Below are 20,076 nucleotides of genomic sequence, written 5' to 3'. Positions count from 1 at the left end.
TGTATTAGGTATCATGTATCTTTTAATCTAGGCATCAGCACTGATCCTTGGTTTTGGCAGTATCCTACAGTCCAAAGGCTGGTAGATACCTGCTTATCCAACATTTCTTCCAAAATCAAGCGAGTTTGTCTGTTTTTTGCTGCAGTAACAGCCTCTACCTTCCCTTATCTGGGAAGGCTTTCCACTAGACTGGCTTCATCCATTAAATATATTGTCTAAATGCGTTAAGATATACAGTGTAGCTAACCGGCTGTCGAAATTACGGACACCAGGGAAACATCAGATAACTAGAGGGATTTTAAGCACACAGGAGCCAAGCAGTGTCATACGAAAGCTATCCCAGTTCACTGAGTGGCCATAGGAGGCGCCACTGACCATAACGCACTAATCCAGCTTTAAAAGAAGAAGACACGAAGTCCTGACAGCTGCCAGAAATGTTCAGTTCCTGAAAAGAAAGCCGACTTCATACCTGCATACCTCAGTCGCGCAGCCCTCCGTGTCTGACTCTGTGAAGGAGGTTGGGCAGACACAGGTAGGGAGAGTCCGCCTCAGAGCAGCGCCTGCTGACCGGCCACGTGTACAGGAACTGCGCGAGCTGTAAAGTCCAGTCAGGTTCGACGTAGAGCTGTAGGTTAACGGTCGGCGAAGCCTGGCAGAAGCAGCCCGTTCAAACCTTCATTTACCCGTTTCTGCTCGTTAGTTGAGGGTCTGTTTCCGAACCGGTGGGTTGTTCCCTGTCTTTTCGCTGAGTGCTCACTTATGAGACTGTCGTTTAACCGTGTTGTTTAAGGACGCTAATGTAACAGAGACGTTTGTTTCTGTGGTGAAGCTCTGACAGGACAAGCTAAGCTAGCTAACGCTAGCGTTTTAAGCTGATGTAACGTTATACGCTAGCTCTGTTGGCCGCCAACTCCATATGCGACTGAAGTTGGTAAATTAGTTATTCAATTTGATGAGGATTATAAAGAAACACGTGTTATTTGCTACATTTCCAGACAGTGTGACTAAATGCTTATGGTCAAGACCGTTGCTGGATGACCTAACGTAGGTTAGCTAACCTAGTTAGCTAGCGTTAGCTAATTTAGTTAGCCGGCAGATTAGCGAAGCAGAAGTTAAGTTGTCTCTCTCTCTCTCTTCGTCAGCTTCTTGTAGCCATCTTACTTTCCCGTTCCACCTTAAGTGACGCAGCAGTGAAGTTCTGGCCTGAGGCACCAGAATGTAACTGCTACGCCATTTAAGTGGAACGGGAAAAACAAGAAGCTGCCAGACAGAGAGCCACTTCAGCCTCTCGCCTTTCTGTCTTACAGCAGGCTAATGAGCTCAGGTGTTCTCTCTGTGTTTTAGCAGTGTCCTCCACTTGTCCGTAAGGTGTGAGCTGGAAGTCATGTCCACCAGAAGCAGAGCCCGAAGCGGGCACCTGACTGTTGCCTCCGTCGCCCTGCTTATCTTTCTGTTGGTGGACGTGAACGCGCGGCCCGCGAACTTCTCCGTCCACAAGGACAAAACCCCGGACAGTAAAGAGACGAACGAGATCCTCCCTCCCGACCACCTGAACGGAGTCAAAATGGAGATGGACGGCCACCTGAACAAAGACTTCCACCAAGAAGTGTTCCTGGGGAAAGAAATGGAGGAGTTTGAGGAGGACTCTGAGCCCAGGAGGAACAGAAAGAAGCTCATTGAAATATTTACCAAGTAAGTGTAAATGATTACCTATGCTGCATCACTTTGATAGTACATGTGGAACATCTAAAGAAATGGTTCACTGAAATATAATATGTGGACGATCAGCCGAGTCATCTCTGATGTCTGAAGTCTGCTCCTTTAGTTTTGCGCTGGAGCGGTGACGCTGATGTAGTTGAAAACTAATGTCCGTTTATGTGAGCCAACATCTCATTGGGTGGCACAGACTTCTGTTATATTAGCCTCATTTGGCTGACATAAACATCAGCTGCATCAGGTGTGTAGCTCCAGTGCAAAACTTCAAACACCAGACATGATCTGGCCCATCATCTGTGTTTGGTTTAAGGGGAAATTTTGTACATTTGATTTGGCAGTGAACCAATTCCTTAAAATGCGACAAAAGGAATATGAAAGTGAGACGGTTTTCAGTCACTACATGTCTGATGGCCTTTGCCACCTTGTTATCGTGAGGGACATTCTTGTCACATTCTCCAAAAACTCAAATTGTGATAAATAAGTGCACTTTTTGGTACCTTACCTTCAGTGCCTTTACAGTGTATCAGCCTAATTTTATTTGATCCAATATAGTTTGTCTGTGCTGTTGACAGGGTTGATATCAATAAAGACAGAAGTGTCAGTGCTAAAGAGATGCAGCGATGGATCATGGAGAAAACAGAGGAGCACTTCCAAGAGGCAGTTAGAGAAAATAAACTCAGCTTTCGTGCTGTGGACCCAGATGGAGATGGTAAGCTTGAAGTTGCAATCCTTTTTTGGACTGTTTAGGTTGCAGTAGAGCTGCTTTTGGTAATGGGCGTGGAATTAATACCATGCTAGTTTAGTTGTACCCATAAAAATACACTGATGCTAACATCCAGTACAACCTTGTTCCTGATATGTGCTCTAAGCAGAGTATACACTACCAAGCTAATGAGCAAATGTCTCAAACTGGCACTGGACGAGAGTCTGCTCACACAGGGAGATGTTGCTGAACCGTGACAGACACAAAGCTGGTGGTCACTTTTAAACATTCTGCCTTGGTGGTGGTGCAGGTGGAGACACAGAGGCTAACAAGAGGCTACCAAAAACTGTGTATGCTGAATATACTAAATAAAGAGACACATCATAGCTTGCTTAGTTTCAGTGCACATTGAGGTTAGCAAAGCTGCTGTAGCTCAGTTTCTTAGCATTTTTGCTGAGTACTTGGGTGCATAGCGTGTTGTTTTGAATGAAATGGCCTCATCCACAATTGTTCATAGGCAGAGCTTTCTGCAGGCTGCATTTCATGTACCATTTCAGTCTGACTGAGCGTTTTCATACATTGCGCGTATACAAATTGTAGGCTTTTTCTGTACAAGATGGTCTATTCAAACGTACTACCAAGTCACCAGAGTACAAGATTGTAAAAATCGCAGTGTTTGCCTGGCTTTAGAGTACATTCAACTACAGCTCAACCAGTCAAGCAAGCCTTAATTCTAAGTATGTTACTCCATATAGTATTGGAATCAGACCAGTACTGAAAAAATGTGCACGGTCTGAAAACAAATGGCATTGGTGCATCTCTAATGCAAATATGCCTCTAACCAGTCGCTGATTGTTATAATTTCACACAGTAAAACAGTCACAGTGATTCTATGGGTGTTTGGATACATCAAGGCATTCACATGTTCCAGCAAACATATCATATGGATTTAAATAATGCAGGCAAGTTTTTAACCATGTCACATCAGGATACCCCCAGTGTGGCGTATATTTGAAAGTGTGACCTCTAAAGTCCTGTTGTCGTTCTGTAGTCCGTGTCATGTCCACATTAGGAACTCTGTGTCTAAGCCGTTTTTTGTCTATGATATAAATTAGTGGTGTTTTCAAAAATCTTCACAGGTTTTTTTTCCCTGTGACTGGATCATTATGTAGTAGTTTCTCAGTAAAAATACGAATAATGCTGCATAAGTGCTACAAGCTAATTCACCTGTGCACTGAAATAATGCTTTATGAGGGCAAGTGTACTAATAAACATAAAATTGTTATATAGCAACACCATCTACTCAAGCTACAGGCTAAAACTGTCAACTTACCACATTTGATGAAACTAGTTGGTTTGAGGAGTGTTTTGTTGTGGCCAGTCCAATAATGTCAAAGTGCATAGCAGTGTCAGCTGGCATGTACCAATAGTAGGTCCTTGAGAACCTAGTAATTCAGAGGATCTGGTGACATTTAGCAGAAAAAAAATGTCTGTATAGCCAAATAGATTGACACAGGATGTGATGGTGATTTTCCTAAACGCCACTCAGTTCACAGAGAAACAGCTTAGAACCTTTTCCAAATATGGGTCTGATTCTGCATACAGAATCACAACACAGCTTGAGAGATTAAGATTAAGTGACCCTTATTAGTCCCACAACGGGGGAAATTTCACCTCCACATTTAACCCATCCGTGAAGTGAAATACCACATACACACTAGTGAATGCATACACACTAGGGGGCAGCCAAAGCGGTGGGCAGCCCTATCTGCAGCGCTCCGGGAGCAATTGGGGGTTAGGTGCCCTAGATATATTTAGATATTGTTTTAATCCTGTTTAGCTGTAAAAACATGCAAGACCGTGGTTCTCAAACCAGTCCTTGGGGCATTTTTGCTCCCGCCTAACTCACAGGCCAAAGTGATAGAGCAAAAATGTGGACCATCTGATGGAATCAGTTTGATGAACACTGAAGGTATTTGCCTTAGATTTATTTATCTGAAAGGTAAAGTAGGTTATAGATTTTCAGTTTTTCTTCTGGGTGAGGAGACATACTTTTGGTTTCAACATAATGGCAGTGAATGCACCCTAAACTACCACTTGCTCACAGGATTTCAACCTTATCCCCTTAAAATTGTGTGTTCTCAGGATATGTAACATGGGATGAATACCGGGTGAAGTTTTTGGCCAGCAAAGGCTTCAATGAGATGGAAGTGGCTGTGAAGATAAAGAATAATGATGAACTCAAAGTGGATGAGGAAAGTAAGTGAAATGTAACAGGGGTGATGCACAGATCATTAAGCAACTACATTGTATCTCTATATATTTATCAGTTATAATCATACCATTGATATTTAGAATACTCAGGAGGAGTTTTTTGGATTGATTTAATGTGTTCTTTTCTTTGTATTTTGTTTTACCAGCCTTTTTGAAATATGTTAAAAATAAGACTGTAATATGGAGTGTGTTACTTTTTTTTTTTGTGTGTGTGTGTGTGTGTGTGTGTGTGTGTGTGTGTGTGTTTTTAAATGCCCACAGCCCAGGAGGTTTTGGAAAGTCTGAAGGATCGCTGGTTTCAGGCAGATAACCCTCCAGCTGACCAGCTGCTGAATGAGGAGGAATTCCTCTCCTTCCTCCATCCAGAGCACAGCAGAGGCATGCTCAAATACATGGTCAAGGAGATCATCAGAGACCTAGGTACGCATGGTCGTGGCTGTTCTATAAGTTCAGTAAATCTTTATTATAGTCTTTTTGCAATTTGTTTTGAAAGCAACGCAATGTTATAACAGATAAAAAAAAACATTTTTAATTATTTTATTCTAAGTAATTTTGGACTATTTCTATGCTTGGTTAAATGTATAAGGGCAGCTGGTGTTTTCAGATGGTAATCAATAGCAATGATAATGTCATGAACATCATGAAGCTGTGTAGTTATTTTTAGTTCTTGTTCTGTTTGTGCTTTATGCAGTTTTAATGTCACCTAAATCCTCTGTGTTTCAACTGATGTTTTTGGCAGATCAAGATGGAGATAAAGAGCTGACTCTGTCTGAGTTCATCTCCTTGCCCAAGGGGACAGTAGAGAACCAACAGGCTCAGGACATTGATGATGACTGGGTCCGCGAGCGGAAGAAGGAGTTTGAGGAGGTTATTGATGCAAATCATAATGGCATAGTCACTATGGAAGAGCTTGAGGTGGGTCTTTTTGTATCTCCTTCATGGAGCTAGCATCTCTTGCTGTTTTTTCCTAATAGGAATGGAAGGATATAGGGATTTTGTTTGCTTAATGCAGTATTCTAAAAAGTCATATCCAGTTTGTAGAGTTGAATTAGAATAGTAGAAAAATTAAATTAAATTGTCTTACCATAGCCGTAGGACACCACCAGCTGATATTTCAAGTCAAATTAAGTCAAACTGACACATGTAAGCTAAGAAATATATAGAAATGTTTAGAACATACATGATTGGGATGTGTCAGAATGTTTGAGTGTTCAAATAGACCTCCGAATCAGCATATAATGTCAGAGACACTAATTTGTACATTAAAAAATTACTATTGACTTTATTTACCCCACTAGAAGGCAATGAAGAGCCTGCTTCTTAAGTTTTGGTCAGGGATTCTTATCTCTCTACTCTAAAACAGAGACATAGAAGGACTACTGCAGCCACCAAACAAGAAGCACCAGGTCTGTGGTGTTGGGTAGCAGAGGATACAAAGTGCAGCAGTGTTTATAAAAAAAGAAGCTTAAGTTAATTTTACACTCCACTCATAGATTTACTGGAATCAAGTAAAACTTTGTTTTAGTCTTTATGAGGTTGGCTCTCACTACCTAACATTTCACAAACTTGCTGATTTTAAAGTAGAGGTATGACGTGAAATAAGTCATGATGTGACTTGGCTAGTAACATTAGGTGAGGTGAAAACAGACAGCTTGCATTTGTCTGTGTATCTTAAAGACTAGAGAGTGACACTTTACTATGCAGTTGTGGTCTGGTTTTAATGTAATTCGGTAATGGGGAGATGAGTGATTGATTGGGTGATTAATTCAGCTATTAATTTGGACTATAATACCCATCCCTAATAGATTTAAGAGAGCTGTTAGTGTGGAAAACCACATACATCTAAAATGATTAGGCACAGATCATGCTAGCTGCATGTAAAAACAATATAAAATATTTTTTTCATTGGAATATTTGAATACTACTCCAGAAAAACATGGTTAAAATGTTCATCTCTACTTTCTAAACACTAACCCTGTTATCTTTTCTCTCCTGCAGGAGTACATGGATCCCATGAATGAGTACAACGCCCTGAACGAAGCGAAGCAGATGATTGCTGTGGCTGACGAGAACCAGAACCACAGCTTGGAACTGGAGGAGATTCTCAAGTACAGCGAGTACTTCACTGGCAGCAAGCTCATGGACTATGCCCGCAACGTGCATGAGGAGTTCTAGGACATTCTCCTCAATCCCTCAAAAATGAGAGAAAAGAAAAAAAAAAAAAAAACAGAAAACTAAACAAATCTTACTCCGCCCAACAGATAAACAGGCAGACATATGTACATACATTCCCAAGGATTGGGTACGTTTTTGTCTGCCAAGGTTTGGATTGACCCATTGGAGTGAAAGTGTGTGTGTGTGTGTGTGTGTGTGTGTGTGTGTGTGGTTGCTTGAAGTAGTGCCTGGAATGCTGTGTGTGTTAAAGTCTGTCCTGTGTCTCAGTGCAAAGCATTGAGATGTTTATGATATTCCTCCTTTATAATTTCATGCAGCCCACCTCAACTCTGTCGGGTTCTGCCTTCTATTGGAGCTGCTCTTGTTCAAACACTGTGTTTCATGGCTTTTCAGCTCATTTTAGACACTGTGTCACTTTGTCAGTTATTTTGGGAAATATGTGTATATGAGGAGTTTAGTGGAGGAAATAATGGCTTTGAGGTGAACCAGGTAAGTTTTCCTCAAAGTGTAAAAAAAAAATTGCAAACATTAGAAGTGATGCGTTAGAAAATTATGTAAATAATATTGTTTCTGTGGAAATGCCATGATATACATCCCTTAGACTCCCACCAGGAATTGCTGGTGATCGTCTAAAGTTACTGTTTTCACCAAGGTTTTGCATCTTGAGCTGGGGACAGTTCAAGGGCCAACAACAATATAAGAGAACAATAATGCCAAAAGTGTAAAATTGTAACATGTAATGTGTGTATATATGCATTATAAATTACCTATCAGACTGTTGCAGTCAATTAAATCAGATTAAATATGTCTAGAAAAGTAGTTGCATAGATAATGTGTAGTTTTCTGAATTGAGAAAAATCCTAACTGATTTGTTTTTCAGTTTTTCTGCATAATTTCAGTGGCTGAGATGTTAATAGAGCCAAAGTGGTTTGATGTGAAATTGTGCATTGAGAAACATACTAACTGTACACATACAGCCCTTATATTTATTCTCTTCTGTCTTCTGAGTTTATATAAAGTCTTGACAATGGTACAATAGCGATTATTAATTACCCCCCCCCCTCTCATAGGTTTTCATAGGTATGGTTAAGGCCAAAACCTTACCTCAAAAATGGTGTCTGGTTTCTGGCATAATGCAGTGTATTTGAAACCAGTTCAGGTAATGCCTTTGTGAGGTTTCAAGTCCCATTAAACACTGACATCTTGGGCTTGGTTAATTTATCTATAATGGCTTGTTTCACACCAAACCACTGTTACTTTATTTAAATCTAAAGCTTTTAATTATGAAGAAAATTTGGGAAAAATAAATCTGTGTAATTCTCTTAACTGGCCGCTGTTATTTGCACATTGAGACAAAAACTATGGACCGAAAGTCCAGCTACTCTTAGAGAAACTTTATTTTAATGGCAACTTTATACGATGCAGCTCTTTATTCATGGCACATTCAAGGGCATCCATCAGCCTTTTATCCTTCAGAGGTGGTGGTGTCTGGGCTGTTGTGAGAGATTTCTGATTGATTTTCTGGCAGTGAATCTGAGAGAGGTTGATCTGGAACCAGTTGGTTTTATTCTCAGTAGAAATAAACAGCATAGCAGCTCTGGTACCATATTAATAGCTCACTTGTCTTTTTTTAACTTGGGATGCAAAATGGAAAACCAACCTGGATGTTTTTGTTTCTCTTCAATAGGATTCACCATACGCTATATGTCCAAAAGTTTATAGGCACATGCTCATCTAGCATTTCTTCTGAAATCAAGAGTACTAATATGGAGTTTGTTCTCTTTTGCCCCAGTAACAGCTTCTACTTTTCTGGAAAGGCTTTACATGTTGGGACACTGCTGTGTGGATTTGATTGCATTCAGCCACAAGTGGGGTCAGATACTGGTGTTGGGTGATTAGTTCTGGATCAGGAACACCAACGTATCCCAAAGGTATGGGATGCAGTTATGTCCCTCCAGAGAACACAGTTGCACTGCTCTTCAATCCAGTACTGGGTGGCTTTATACCCCTCTAGTTGGTGCTGGTCATTGGACACGGTGACCTTAAACCTGTGTGCAGATGTTCCAGAGCATCACATTCTATTGGCAGCTTCGCTGAGGAGATTATACAAGCTGTGTTGGCGTAGTTGTACATTAGAAGGGGTGTCTGGATACTTTTGGACATATAGTGTATGTCAAACTCTTAAAATTGGTCTAAAATCTTGTGCATTAACTCTTTCAGCACTTACTATAAACAAATTGGAATATTTAGGTGGTGAAATAAATATTTTTTTTAATTATCCAAGCAGAACCTCATGTAATGTGGAGAAACTGATGCTTTGCTAAGAGCTGGTTTGATTTGTGTTTTGATTCTGTACTCATACACTCTGCTTTCTTGGCTTTGTATTACCTCCTTGTGCATGATATGATTTGATGAAGCCATCGATGTACAGTGTATTGACAGTATAACACCCTCATCCTGTGGAACTGCTTGATTTAAAGCCATTCGTTTGAGCCATTTTCCGATACTTCCTTCGAGTTGCTGAATGTCTTGGAAGCTTTGAAATTCATTGTATTGCAGTTATGCATTAAACAGTATGTTTGTATGTCTGTTGTGCTGTATACTTTTTATACCATGTGCATCATTTTATGAGTAGGTAAGGATTATTGACTGTAGTTATAGCTTAAAGCACATGTCCACTCATTTTCATAGTATTCTTCTATTAACTGCAGTGTCTTGATATTTTTACTTTTAAATGGTAAAGAACGAACAGGTCTTTTCTATTGAGAGATTTCTGAGATGACATTTTCTGCCACTTTCTCTGAAGTTCAGTTGAGTTGTGTGGGACTTATTTTGCCGTAGGTGACATCACATCTAGCAAACTGCCACTCAGAGTTGGCAACCTATGTCAGCTACTTGTGCTCTTCTCTCTGCCCTAAAGTAACTGCTCTCCCACTGCTCTGAGTCCCAGACAAGGTCTGGTATAAAATGATTTTGTTTAAAATATCATTGCTGACATTTGCTATGCTAGATTGGTTACAACTGTATAACCAGCTTTATTTATATTTCTGTTAAAAGTTTTACTAAACTGATTTTGTCTGACACTCTGCTTTAACTACCAGGGACCACCCAAAAACACTCAGCAAAAACCCAGTGCGCCACTATCCTGTTGCTAGCTGGGTAGCCATCCACCTTAACTGTAAGAATATAAATATAATAAAATTATACTTAGTGTAAAAGTAAACTTAACATATGTTCACTGCTGCTTTTGGATAGTAAATAAAATGTCTATATTTGTGTTGTTGACATTGAAACCCCAGGTTCCTCTCATCACCACTGTAAAGAAATCTGAATATGTAAGTTTCTATACACTGAACCATTTTACATCAAAACACTCTGAATGGCTTCGTTTACATCTCAACAATTGAAAACCTAAAAAAAGGCCAACAAGGTCTCCAAGCGCTGAATTCCCTGACCGAGACTTCAGTTGGACATCTTAGTGCGTCCAGCATGGTAACGGAAGTTTGTCAGATACTGATCTTGGAGTCCGTTCGGTCTAAAATAAAATGCTAAGGCTCGAAAGCGAGAGGTGTGAGCAACAGCAGAGCAGTCCGTGTACAGAAATAATGTGAGCTGTAGGAGGTAAAATCCATACTTTCCAAAAAGCAGAACAGAAGAATGATGAGGAATTCACATTTTCTAATTCTATTATAGGACAGTTTCGGCCGCGCAAGCTGATTGGCTGAGCAGTGCTCTAACGCTACTCTTATTTCGCCATAACGTCACGGGTTTTTCACAAACACTGTATCACGCCGCTGCGACGCCGTTGCTAAGCAACGACCTTGCTAAGAGACGCTCAAGCTATTTGAACGTTTTTACTTCTCACTTTGCGCAAAAGAAACAGAAAATGGAGACTTTTAAGGTCACATTTGACCCACAGCCGATTCGGTCAGGCTCTGAAGATGAAGCTACGCTGAATTCCCAAACTGTCAGTTGGTCTGTGAGGAGCTGGAGGACGAACTGCCGGCTGAGCCGCGAGTGGGCGGAGCTCGTTACTCTGACGTGGCAACAAGCTGCTTGTTAAGGAACTATAATTTGGCGGAGGGAACTGAACATTAAAACATATTAAGTGACGCGTCCACGGCCCAGTTTATTCATTTCACGTTGCTGCGACCAGATCACAGCCGTGATGTTATTTCGCGATAACGCTCCCTCTCTTGTTCTACTGCTTAAATGAGGCCGTTGTTGCTAGGAGGCCGCTGTTATTGTCCAACTTGAAATAAAACATAATATGCAAAAGCGCACACTTGAAAACATATATTAAACTACAAAATCTGGTTTCATAAAACTAAACTTAATTTTATTTCAGTCCGTTAGCACAATGTCTGTGAACCTGTCTATTTCAAGAACTAGTTACTTTGCGAAAAATCTTCATGAGCAGCTGGTGTAAGTAGTTTGATCTGAGTTTGATCTAAGTATATAACGCTATGAGTTATACGAAGTCTGAATTCTTCTTTCTGGTCAGTGAATATTGACAATGGTCTAAATCAGGGCATACCCCAAGTGAGCTAGTGGGTTAACATTAGTAAACAGAAATGGTGCGTTTCTATATTAGAACCATATTTAAGATGGCAGGCTCTTTACTGGCTCACAAAGGCAAAAAGATTCTTAATTTGAGCTTTGATGAACTGTTTTTAGTGCTTGATGGCATATTTGATTGCTGCACCAACAGGAAGACCACCTTAACAGGGGATGAGATGTTGACGCCATCCTCTCATCTTCTGCAGAAGAGACAGGAGGCCATAGAGGTCCACAGTGCCATGAAGCTGCAGCGAGAGGTCAGGCAATACACCCAGTTGACCAGCCTGGAGACATTGCTCATAGATTAGATTGCACAAAAGTAACAGATTGTTTAGTGTTGACAAAAAAAAATTGGTGCTGATCTCAGATTTATCATTTTCTTAATGAATGAATGCTGAAAGTCTGACTAAGTGATCTTTTTAAAAGGGGCATAAGGCTAAAAATAAAAAGTTAATCATCATTTTAATTAATCATTTAATTCATTTAATTCATAATAATCAGAATGTTTTAACCATTCGAAACATATGCACCTCCTACAGTGGTGCCACAATAGTATATTTAAAGAAATATTTCAATATTAATGCTATTCGCTTTTTAAAGACTGAATCACTCTTTTAGAAAGATGAATTGTTAACACCTTTAATGTCCATTAAACATGCTCACCTTGTCTTGACCAGGGCCTTAGCCATGGGTAGGCCTGACAACAGACCTACTAAATCAAATTTAGAAATAATGTTTATCATGCTGCATTTTTAAGATAATGAAATGTGATTGTTTTTCTGAGTTGGAAGTGCTGCCATTGTATTATAACCAATGAAAATCAAAATGTGTGAGGTAAAAGTTTTATCAACCCGTCCCAATATCTGCCTTTTTTCTCAGCCTTTCAATCACTGCTTTCTTTTTGCCTCATCTTCTGTTTCTTTCTGTGCATCAGTGTTCGAATTTGAAGTTCTATTTGCGTTCAAAGATGTAGGTGGGATTCCTGTGAAAGTGAGCCCCCATCCTGATAATGTATGATGTTTTCTAACCATTTCCAAAGCCAAAAAGAATTTTATAAAACGTTGCTGTCTTCAGTTTTTGTGAATTTGCTACAGTGCTTATTTACTACAAAAGCTGAGGTAGGCTATGTCAAAATGTCAAAGCAAATGTCTACCTCAAAGCACTGGATCATCAAAGGTTAAGGCATAAATGAATGATTCATAAGCATTTATCATGCCAGCTGGGGCAGTATACTTTAGCCTAGACAGATCAGGTATTGGTTTGCTGTGTTGTTTTTCCTCATCCTTCGTCTCAGCTGTCTGATTCTAACTTAGTCATGTTGTCTTCATTAGATAGAAATTGTGCCTGTAATAAGCAGACGCAAGGGTGTTGGTTGGGTATACGTTAATACAGCGTTTTGGTTGATGTGTATGTAGCCTTGCTATTGTTTTGTATAAGGCAGAAGCTTCTATTATGGCTTCTATGTGTGTTTTAAGTCGACAGGCTTTCTGTAGCATTTTGAGACGTGGTGTGTAATTGACCATATGCAACAGACAGCATAGCTTGAAATACATTAGAGTATTCCTTTAACGTTGTTCAAAAACCTTGTCATAGCCCTAACCTGAACACCGATTCTAGCCTTTCAGCCTAACCCTCACATTGCTGATAGTCAACTGGGTTTCATCAGATAGTTTGTTACTAATTTCAGCAATTGTAGATGTGCTAAAGGGAACCATCACAATTCTGGCAAATCATAATTTAAAACATTCAAAAAGGAATCTTTAGGCTCACATGTATATTTTTGCCACTGCACACTTTAGCCTGAGATTAGTTTTCCTACTGTTTCATTGAGTGACCGCTGCTCCTTACAGGACTTTGAGTACTCTCTGTGCGCGCTGCAGGGGCGTAAAGACAAACTAAAGCAGAAAGAAGAGCACATGAAGGACTTCCAACAAAAGTTTGACAACTTCCTAAAGGTAGTGTCACACTGCAGCTTTCAGGTTGTATTTGGTAACAATGGGATGCAAAGGCCTATCTGCCGTAGCTACACTATCCTACCGAAGACTGGAATCAATACTCATATTAATAGTAATACAGTGTAGAATTGAATTATACACCAATCAGCCATATCGTTATATCCTTGTTTCTACTCTCATTGTCCATTTTATCAGCTCCACTTACTATATAGGTGCACTTTTTGTAGTTCTACATTTATAGGCTGTAGTCCATCTGTTTCATTTTGTTTGCCCCCTTTAACCCTGTTCCTCAGTGGTCAGGACCCCCATGGACCCTCACAGAGCAGGTACTATTTGGGTGGTGGATCATTCTCAGCACTAGTATCACTGACGTGGTGATGGTGTGTTGGTGTGTGTTGTGCTGGTACGAGTGGATCTGACAGCAGTGCTGCTGGAGTTTTTTAAACACTGTGTCCACTAACTGTCTAATCCATAAGACACTCCTACCTTGTTAGTAAACCTTGTAGATGTAAAGTTAGCGGCGACAGCTCATCTGCTGCTGCACAGTTTGTGTTGGTCATCCTCTAGTCCTTCAGCAGTGGTAACAGGATGCTGCCCACAGGACACTGTTGGCTGGATATTTTTGGTGGGTGGACTATTCTCTGTCTAGCAGTGACACTGAGGTGTTTAAAAAACTCCAGCAGCACTGCTGTGTCTTATCCACTTGCACCAGCACAACACACACCAACACACCACCACCACCACGTCAGTGTTACTGCAGTGCTGAGAATGATCCATCACTAAAATAGTACCTGCTCTGTGAGGGTCCATGGGGGTTCTGAACACTGAAGAACAGGGTAAAAGGGGGCTAACAAAGTATGCAGAGAAACAGATGGACTACAGTCTGTAACTGTAGAACTACAAAGTGCAGCTATATAGTAAGTGGAGCTGATAAAATGGACAATGGGCGCAGAAACAAGGAGGTGGTCATAATGTTATGACCAATTGGTGAATATTAGTTGCAAAGACAGAATTTTTAAATGTTTCATTCACCATTTTAAGTATTTTAATCATAACTTTTGAAATTTGAGGCAGTCTGAATGTTAATTTAATTATGAATGAATGTTAACTTCATTCTTGATGGTATGCTCTGTTCATCATTCAAGATATTTCAACATTTTTTTCTTTTATTACTTGCTCCCTGCTAATCCGGGAATTTGTGAAACTGCATAGGACCAGCATATTGGATTCACTTTATACATTTATCTGCAACAAAATTGGTTTCATATCTTTGGTAAGTGATCCCAAACTTTTGAACCATAGCATAACTATGTCTTCAGGCTGCCCCTCTTTCTGGGCTCCATGCAGGATAATGAGGCCAAACGCTGTCGAGTGATGAGAAAGGTGAACCAGGAGAGGGAGCTGACCAATCAGAAGCAGGCTGACCTCCTGGCCTTGCAGGAGGAGATGAAGTCTTTGGTCAAGGAGCGGGATAAATTGATGAAACGTGTGGAGAAAAATGCCATTTATCTCAGGTTTTTGGATAAAGTGGTGCAGGCCAGTCCACAGGTTTGTCTTTAGAAAAGTACCTTTTCATATGAATGGAAACGCAGTGTCTTAATTCGTAATTATGGATACAAAATGATGTCCTGTTGTAGTGAAGTAGTAAAAGTGATTAAAATAACACACTAAAAGAGCTTTCAAAAGTTTGGAGTCTAACCTTTAATTAACCTAGTATGATGCTTGTAATGTGCAACTTCACATGTTTCTAATGTAAAACTCAGTTCCAAAAAAGTCTAAACTGCAGGTAGGCAGAATGTGGCTTAGCGTTATCCTGTTGAAATAAGCATAGATGAGCCTAAAAAAAGATTAGATAGAAGCATATGTATATATATATATCCTTCAACATCAATGCGGCCTTCACAGATTTCCAAAGTTACCCATGCCATGGCGACTAATACAACCCCATACCATGACAGAACCTGGCTGTTCAACTTTATACTGGTAACAATCTGGATAGTCCTTTTCGTCTTTGGCCCAAGACCTCATAACATCCATTGTTTCCATAAACAAGCTGAAAGGTTAGCTCATCAGACCACAATACAGGTTTCCACTGTGTATAAGTCCTTTTCAGATGAGCTCAAGCATAGAGAAGTAGGAAGCATTTAAGTACGTTGTTGACATATGGCTTCTGCACTGTACAGTTTAGTCTTAATTTGTGGAGGCAGCAACCAACAGTGTTTATTGACAACCATGTGGTGACATTCATCACAGAAGCATGCTGGTTTTTAATGCAGTGCAGACTGAGTGATTGAAGGTCACAGGCATTCACTGAAGGTCACAGGATTTTGGATTTGGCCTGTCTGCCAATTCCCCAAATGATGCATATTACACTCAAACAAGTAGATATAATGCATTTTAGAGGGTGAAATACCTAAAACTATTGCAGCTGCTGGTTAAGGGAATGTTGTTCTTAAACTGTTGTTCTTAAACTGTTGGATGAGCGGAGAGCCTTGATCCATCCTTGATCACAAAATATTTCCTGGATGTTCTGTTTGCAGCCAAGCATGAAGGCATTGAGATGTTTTTTGAACATTTCACAATGTTCTACTTTCTTTGGAACATGTTGCTGGCATCAGTTTCAGGATGAGTGTATATATCGTCGTTGTCCAATAAACAACAAGTATCTCCAAAATATTAACTTCACAGGAGTGAAGTTATACTTTCAATGTAAGTCAATGTAAATAGATTTTGTTCCAAGTGATTTTAGAGCACTTCTATTGGTCCATTCCTCATGGATTTTTTACACAATGTAAAGGATAGCTGGTTCTTGAAATGATATAGAAAACTAAAAATCAGCAAAAATGGAGATACAGGGTTTTCATTGGACAGTGACAATATACAAAAAAAGTGAAGTTGATCAGAAAATACACTATACATCTTGTTTTGCTCCAAACTGATTTAAAGATGTTTGCTTTCTGTTTATGTCTGCATTTCACATAAGGCTTGTAATTATTAGGAAGCTATTTATTATTACAAATGTAAGATGTGTCCAGAATGATGATGGTGTATGTGATTCTTTAATCATTGAGAAAACTGCATAACGTTGAGGGGTTATAATAAAATTAACATCTAGAATACTCAAGGCGGATAATTTGACAAATTACCATATACATATACATATTATAAATATTTAATGGATAAACTAAAATAATTTATTATAGTACATTATGATTTTCTTGTTGCTGCCAAAACATTGAATACATTTTGATCCATTTGAATACATTCTGGTTTCTAATAATGGAATTTCAGTGTAAATTTTTTTACCGAATAAAATAACAGTTATAGCTTGGAATGTCTGTACTAAGCATGCTAATTTGGCAAACAATGAATTTAAGTTACTCACTAGTTAGCATGATGTCAATTGCACAGTGCTAACTGCTAGCTAATGGCTTTCTTTCATCAGTAGCAGTCTTAGCTTTTATGCTTAAACTGGTTCTTTAAAATAAGGGATTCCAAACTTTTGAACAATAGTCCATAAACAACCAAGCCAGTGAAGCACCCTCTCAGTTTCAGGAGGTGCGTCAGCTGAAATCCTGTTACTACAGTCTGAAGCTAATGAGTGAGGACCTGCTGCAGATCACTCAGCAGAACCAGGAGAGCATAGAGAAATCCTGGGCCCAACTGGTCCACTTCACCAAGCAGGGCAACGACACAATTCTCCACTACAACAACACTTTGTCCCAGCTGCAGAGTCAACTGGACAAGGCCCGAGAAGAGGGCATGATCTGGGTGACACGGGTCGAGCACACATACACACACACACACACACACACACACAAGGGTTACGAGTAAACCATTCTAATGGGATTAGTGTCAGTTCATCTTCCTAATAGGTCAAAGTTGTTCTCTTTAATCTGCTATACAGTACTGTGCAAAAGTCAGAGACCACTATTTAATTTCCAGGAAAAACACACATTAAATTCAAGCCAATAATTTTTCTGTGTCAATAAAAAAGCAGAAAACATAATTTACAGAAAATTACACAGAAGTCTCAACAAATATACATAATAGCATTAGAAGGACAATCGAAGGAACACCTGTAGATGAGAGTGGAGCTTGGTTTTCTCCTCTCTCTCAAAGATGGAAGCTTTAAGTGCTGTTTATGTGATGAGGATTATTAATCTCCTCAGAAATGTGTCCTGGAAAATGTTGTTGAACTTACTGGCTGTTCAGATAACTAAAGGGTGGTCTCTGACTTCTACACAGTATCACATCTCCTCACTGAAGCATATCAGATCTTTCAGTTTTTGGAATGTGTCACTCATATCGTACATTTACTCATGAATTACTCATACATTTTACAACTTCGTCTTATAATAATAATAAAGGCTTCTGGGTCACGAGCTTTTAACAGTAAAAAGCATCCTGTCTACATGTTCAATGCGTATCGCACCTTTCCCCTCAGCATATGCATGATGCAACATGTCAAGTGTAACTGTGCATAATAGCCTTTTAATAAAAACTGCTGATACTGTTGAAGCAACTACTTCATGTAAATTGAAAGAACGAAAGACACTCACCAGTTCTTCATCAGACACCTCTACCTTGTAGCTTCTCCTTGCTGGTGTACAGTTACAGACAGCAGCCCATTTGTTGCTGCACAATTTGTGTGGGTCATCGTCTAACCCAGAGATCCTAGAGAGTCAGTGTCCAGCACAGTTTGGTGATTTGCATGCTCAAACACTCATGACTGAACTCATCTGCTAATTGTGAGGTTTAGTGGTTGTGTGTGTTTGAGTGGGGGAGTTCCCAAACTATGCTGGACCCTGGTCTGCCACCCTGTTTTAGCACTTCATCAATGGTCAGTTTCCACAGAGGTGCCAGCAGCTGGACATTTTGAGGTGATGGATCACGGTCAACCTAGCGGTGACACTAACATTGTGCATCACACTAGTACCATGTCAGTGTCACTGCTGTGCTGAGAATGGCTCACTGCCTAAATAAAATCTTGTCAACAGCGGTTCTGTAGTCAGAAACTGAGCAATTATGAACTGGACAGGCCACAGCCTGTAGCTGTACACCTACATGAGTATTACAGACTTGGTTCAAAGTCCGTTTTGGACTTTCAACCAACTTGAACTTAAAACTAAAATCCTTTTGCTTTGAGTAAATCTATATAAACATATAGTTTGTTGCAGTGTATGTACAGTGGCCTATATGAGAATGTCTGAATTAAATGAAAGCCATCTGCTGTCTGTATTACTGTCACACTGCAATCAGGAGTCAAGATGGGTCCACATTCAGAACACAGCAGCCAAGAAAACTCTCCTGCTGGGTACAATCAAGATGGCCACACTTAACCTGTACCAGAGTGTGTGTAAGAGGGCCAAAGACACTGGAGATGCGCCGATTGCCCCAGAGGATACATTCCAACAGCTAGAAAAGGTATTACCAAAAGCTACGAATACTGGAACAGAATGTGAAGGAATTTGTGTAAACTGTTGTGTTTACTCTTCATATCTACAGTGGCAGATTACTAGCTCTTCAGATCTAATAAAAAGTCATATGGTCATGTCATTAGCAGTGAGCCAGTAATGCAGTATGCAGAGGTGGGTATTAAGAGGCTAAAGGCAAATGCGAAAGTATGAAGTGAAAATAAGTAATCGTATCCTAATTTCCGTTAGTTGTAATGTAACATGGTTAAAAACATGAGCTATAAAATGTGCCATAGCCTTAATGCAGGCCAATTTTGTGTTTAATTTTCCACCCAATATGTTAAATTCAGCAAAGAAATGCATAGAAGTGTGTTCTCTGTAGAGGATGTGTTTACTTCAACAAAACACTTTAAATGGCCAGGAAACACCGGTGGGTTCCACCTTTTACCACACACTTCTACAAGCTTAGAATAAGTCAGCCAGTTTGCATTACAGTCCATGTAGTTACTGAACAATAACACTTGGTATGTAATAAGTCTGAGATTTTAAGGGTTTCATTAGTTTGCATATAAAAACTGTATCACTGTATATGCAGTAGTACTGTAAATCATGGTATTTGTATTACCAAAAGCAAAATGAAATATATCTATATCTATTTTAGCTTTAGGATCAACAGCTTCCTTATTTATATGATGATGATGAATGTATTTAATCAGCTACTTTTTAAATTTTCTTTATGTTCATTGATAGATCCAATCATTCTTATCTGACCTGATCTCCATGTGGGAGGAGGTCAGCAGGTCGCATTTGCTTCTCCCAGGGCATCGGTAATAGATCAGATGATCTGGACACAGCTTACCCTGAAGATGGTGCATATGTTTATGATTCTTGTACTTTTATTAGTAACAGATCTGGAACCGTTCTCATTAACGTCTTTCTGCAGAACCCCTAACAGCCATTCTGCTGTAACAGAAATGAGTTAATCAAATAAAATGTTTTCCAGTAGTTTTGTTATCAGTTCATTTTATTCATTTTTTTAATCCAAAAAATTTATTAATTCTCCACAAAGATAGCTGTGCTGAGATAAAAATGAAAAGCACAACTGCGGCATCTTCATATTCAACTATAACTGCTACAAATCGGATTTAAACAAAACACCTTTATTGCTCACCTACAAAGACTGCCAGGGTTATATAAATCATGCATTTCCATTGGAAAAAAATGTATAGTGTAATAAAGGAGCTAACAAAATAGACAGAAATAGCTTTTTAATTTT

At 39.6% G+C, this 20,076-nt stretch overlaps 2 protein-coding genes across 6 annotated transcripts; both read left to right on the top strand.

The window, feature by feature from the left end:
• Window positions 1–406: 406 nt before the first annotated feature.
• On the top strand, window positions 407–9,452 carry sdf4 (stromal cell derived factor 4). Of its 5 annotated transcripts, none has more exons than XM_017707979.2 (7): window positions 407–532; window positions 1,348–1,692; window positions 2,289–2,425; window positions 4,565–4,678; window positions 4,955–5,113; window positions 5,433–5,608; window positions 6,692–6,868. In XM_017707979.2, exons 2-7 carry the CDS (start codon window positions 1,385–1,387, stop codon window positions 6,866–6,868), a joined length of 1,071 nt encoding a protein of 356 aa, XP_017563468.1. In that variant the 5' UTR covers window positions 407–532; window positions 1,348–1,384. The 5 variants fall into 5 exon arrangements, with proteins under 5 accessions (XP_017563468.1, XP_017563467.1, XP_017563470.1 ...); XM_017707978.2 differs by having other exon boundaries at window positions 1,345–1,692; XM_017707981.2 differs by lacking the exon at window positions 407–532 and adding an exon at window positions 569–722.
• A 2,152-nt stretch (window positions 9,453–11,604) lies between these two features.
• On the top strand, window positions 11,605–19,631 carry LOC108433352 (coiled-coil domain-containing protein 42-like). The gene is made up of 6 exons (XM_037541281.1): window positions 11,605–11,685; window positions 13,279–13,383; window positions 14,686–14,931; window positions 16,897–17,154; window positions 18,646–18,810; window positions 19,551–19,631. The coding sequence occupies exons 1-6, from the start codon at window positions 11,605–11,607 to the stop codon at window positions 19,629–19,631; spliced, it is 936 nt and encodes a 311-aa protein (XP_037397178.1).
• The last annotated feature ends 445 nt before the right edge of the window (window positions 19,632–20,076 follow it).

Source organism: Pygocentrus nattereri, chromosome 9 (genome assembly GCF_015220715.1).
Source record: "Pygocentrus nattereri isolate fPygNat1 chromosome 9, fPygNat1.pri, whole genome shotgun sequence".
Classification (NCBI taxonomy): domain Eukaryota; kingdom Metazoa; phylum Chordata; class Actinopteri; order Characiformes; family Serrasalmidae; genus Pygocentrus; species Pygocentrus nattereri.
This window is presented reverse-complemented; position numbering and strand designations above follow the sequence as displayed.

What these genes read in the sequence shown, in the direction of transcription:
- sdf4 (XM_037541542.1), top strand. Translation starts at nt 1,385, where the DNA reads ATGTCCACCAGAAGCAGAGCCCGAAGCGGGCACCTGACTGTTGCCTCC. An exon ending in TGTGGACCCAGATGGAGATG is followed by an intron (nt 2,426 to 4,564) that starts GTAAGCTTGAAG and finishes GTGTGTTCTCAG; the next exon opens with GATATGTAACATGGGATGAA. An exon ending in GGAGATCATCAGAGACCTAG is followed by an intron (nt 5,114 to 5,432) that starts GTACGCATGGTC and finishes TGTTTTTGGCAG; the next exon opens with ATCAAGATGGAGATAAAGAG.
- LOC108433352 (XM_037541281.1), top strand. Translation starts at nt 11,605, where the DNA reads ATGTTGACGCCATCCTCTCATCTTCTGCAGAAGAGACAGGAGGCCATA. An exon ending in CCATGAAGCTGCAGCGAGAG is followed by an intron (nt 11,686 to 13,278) that starts GTCAGGCAATAC and finishes TGCTCCTTACAG; the next exon opens with GACTTTGAGTACTCTCTGTG. An exon ending in TGGTGCAGGCCAGTCCACAG is followed by an intron (nt 14,932 to 16,896) that starts GTTTGTCTTTAG and finishes TTTGAACAATAG; the next exon opens with TCCATAAACAACCAAGCCAG.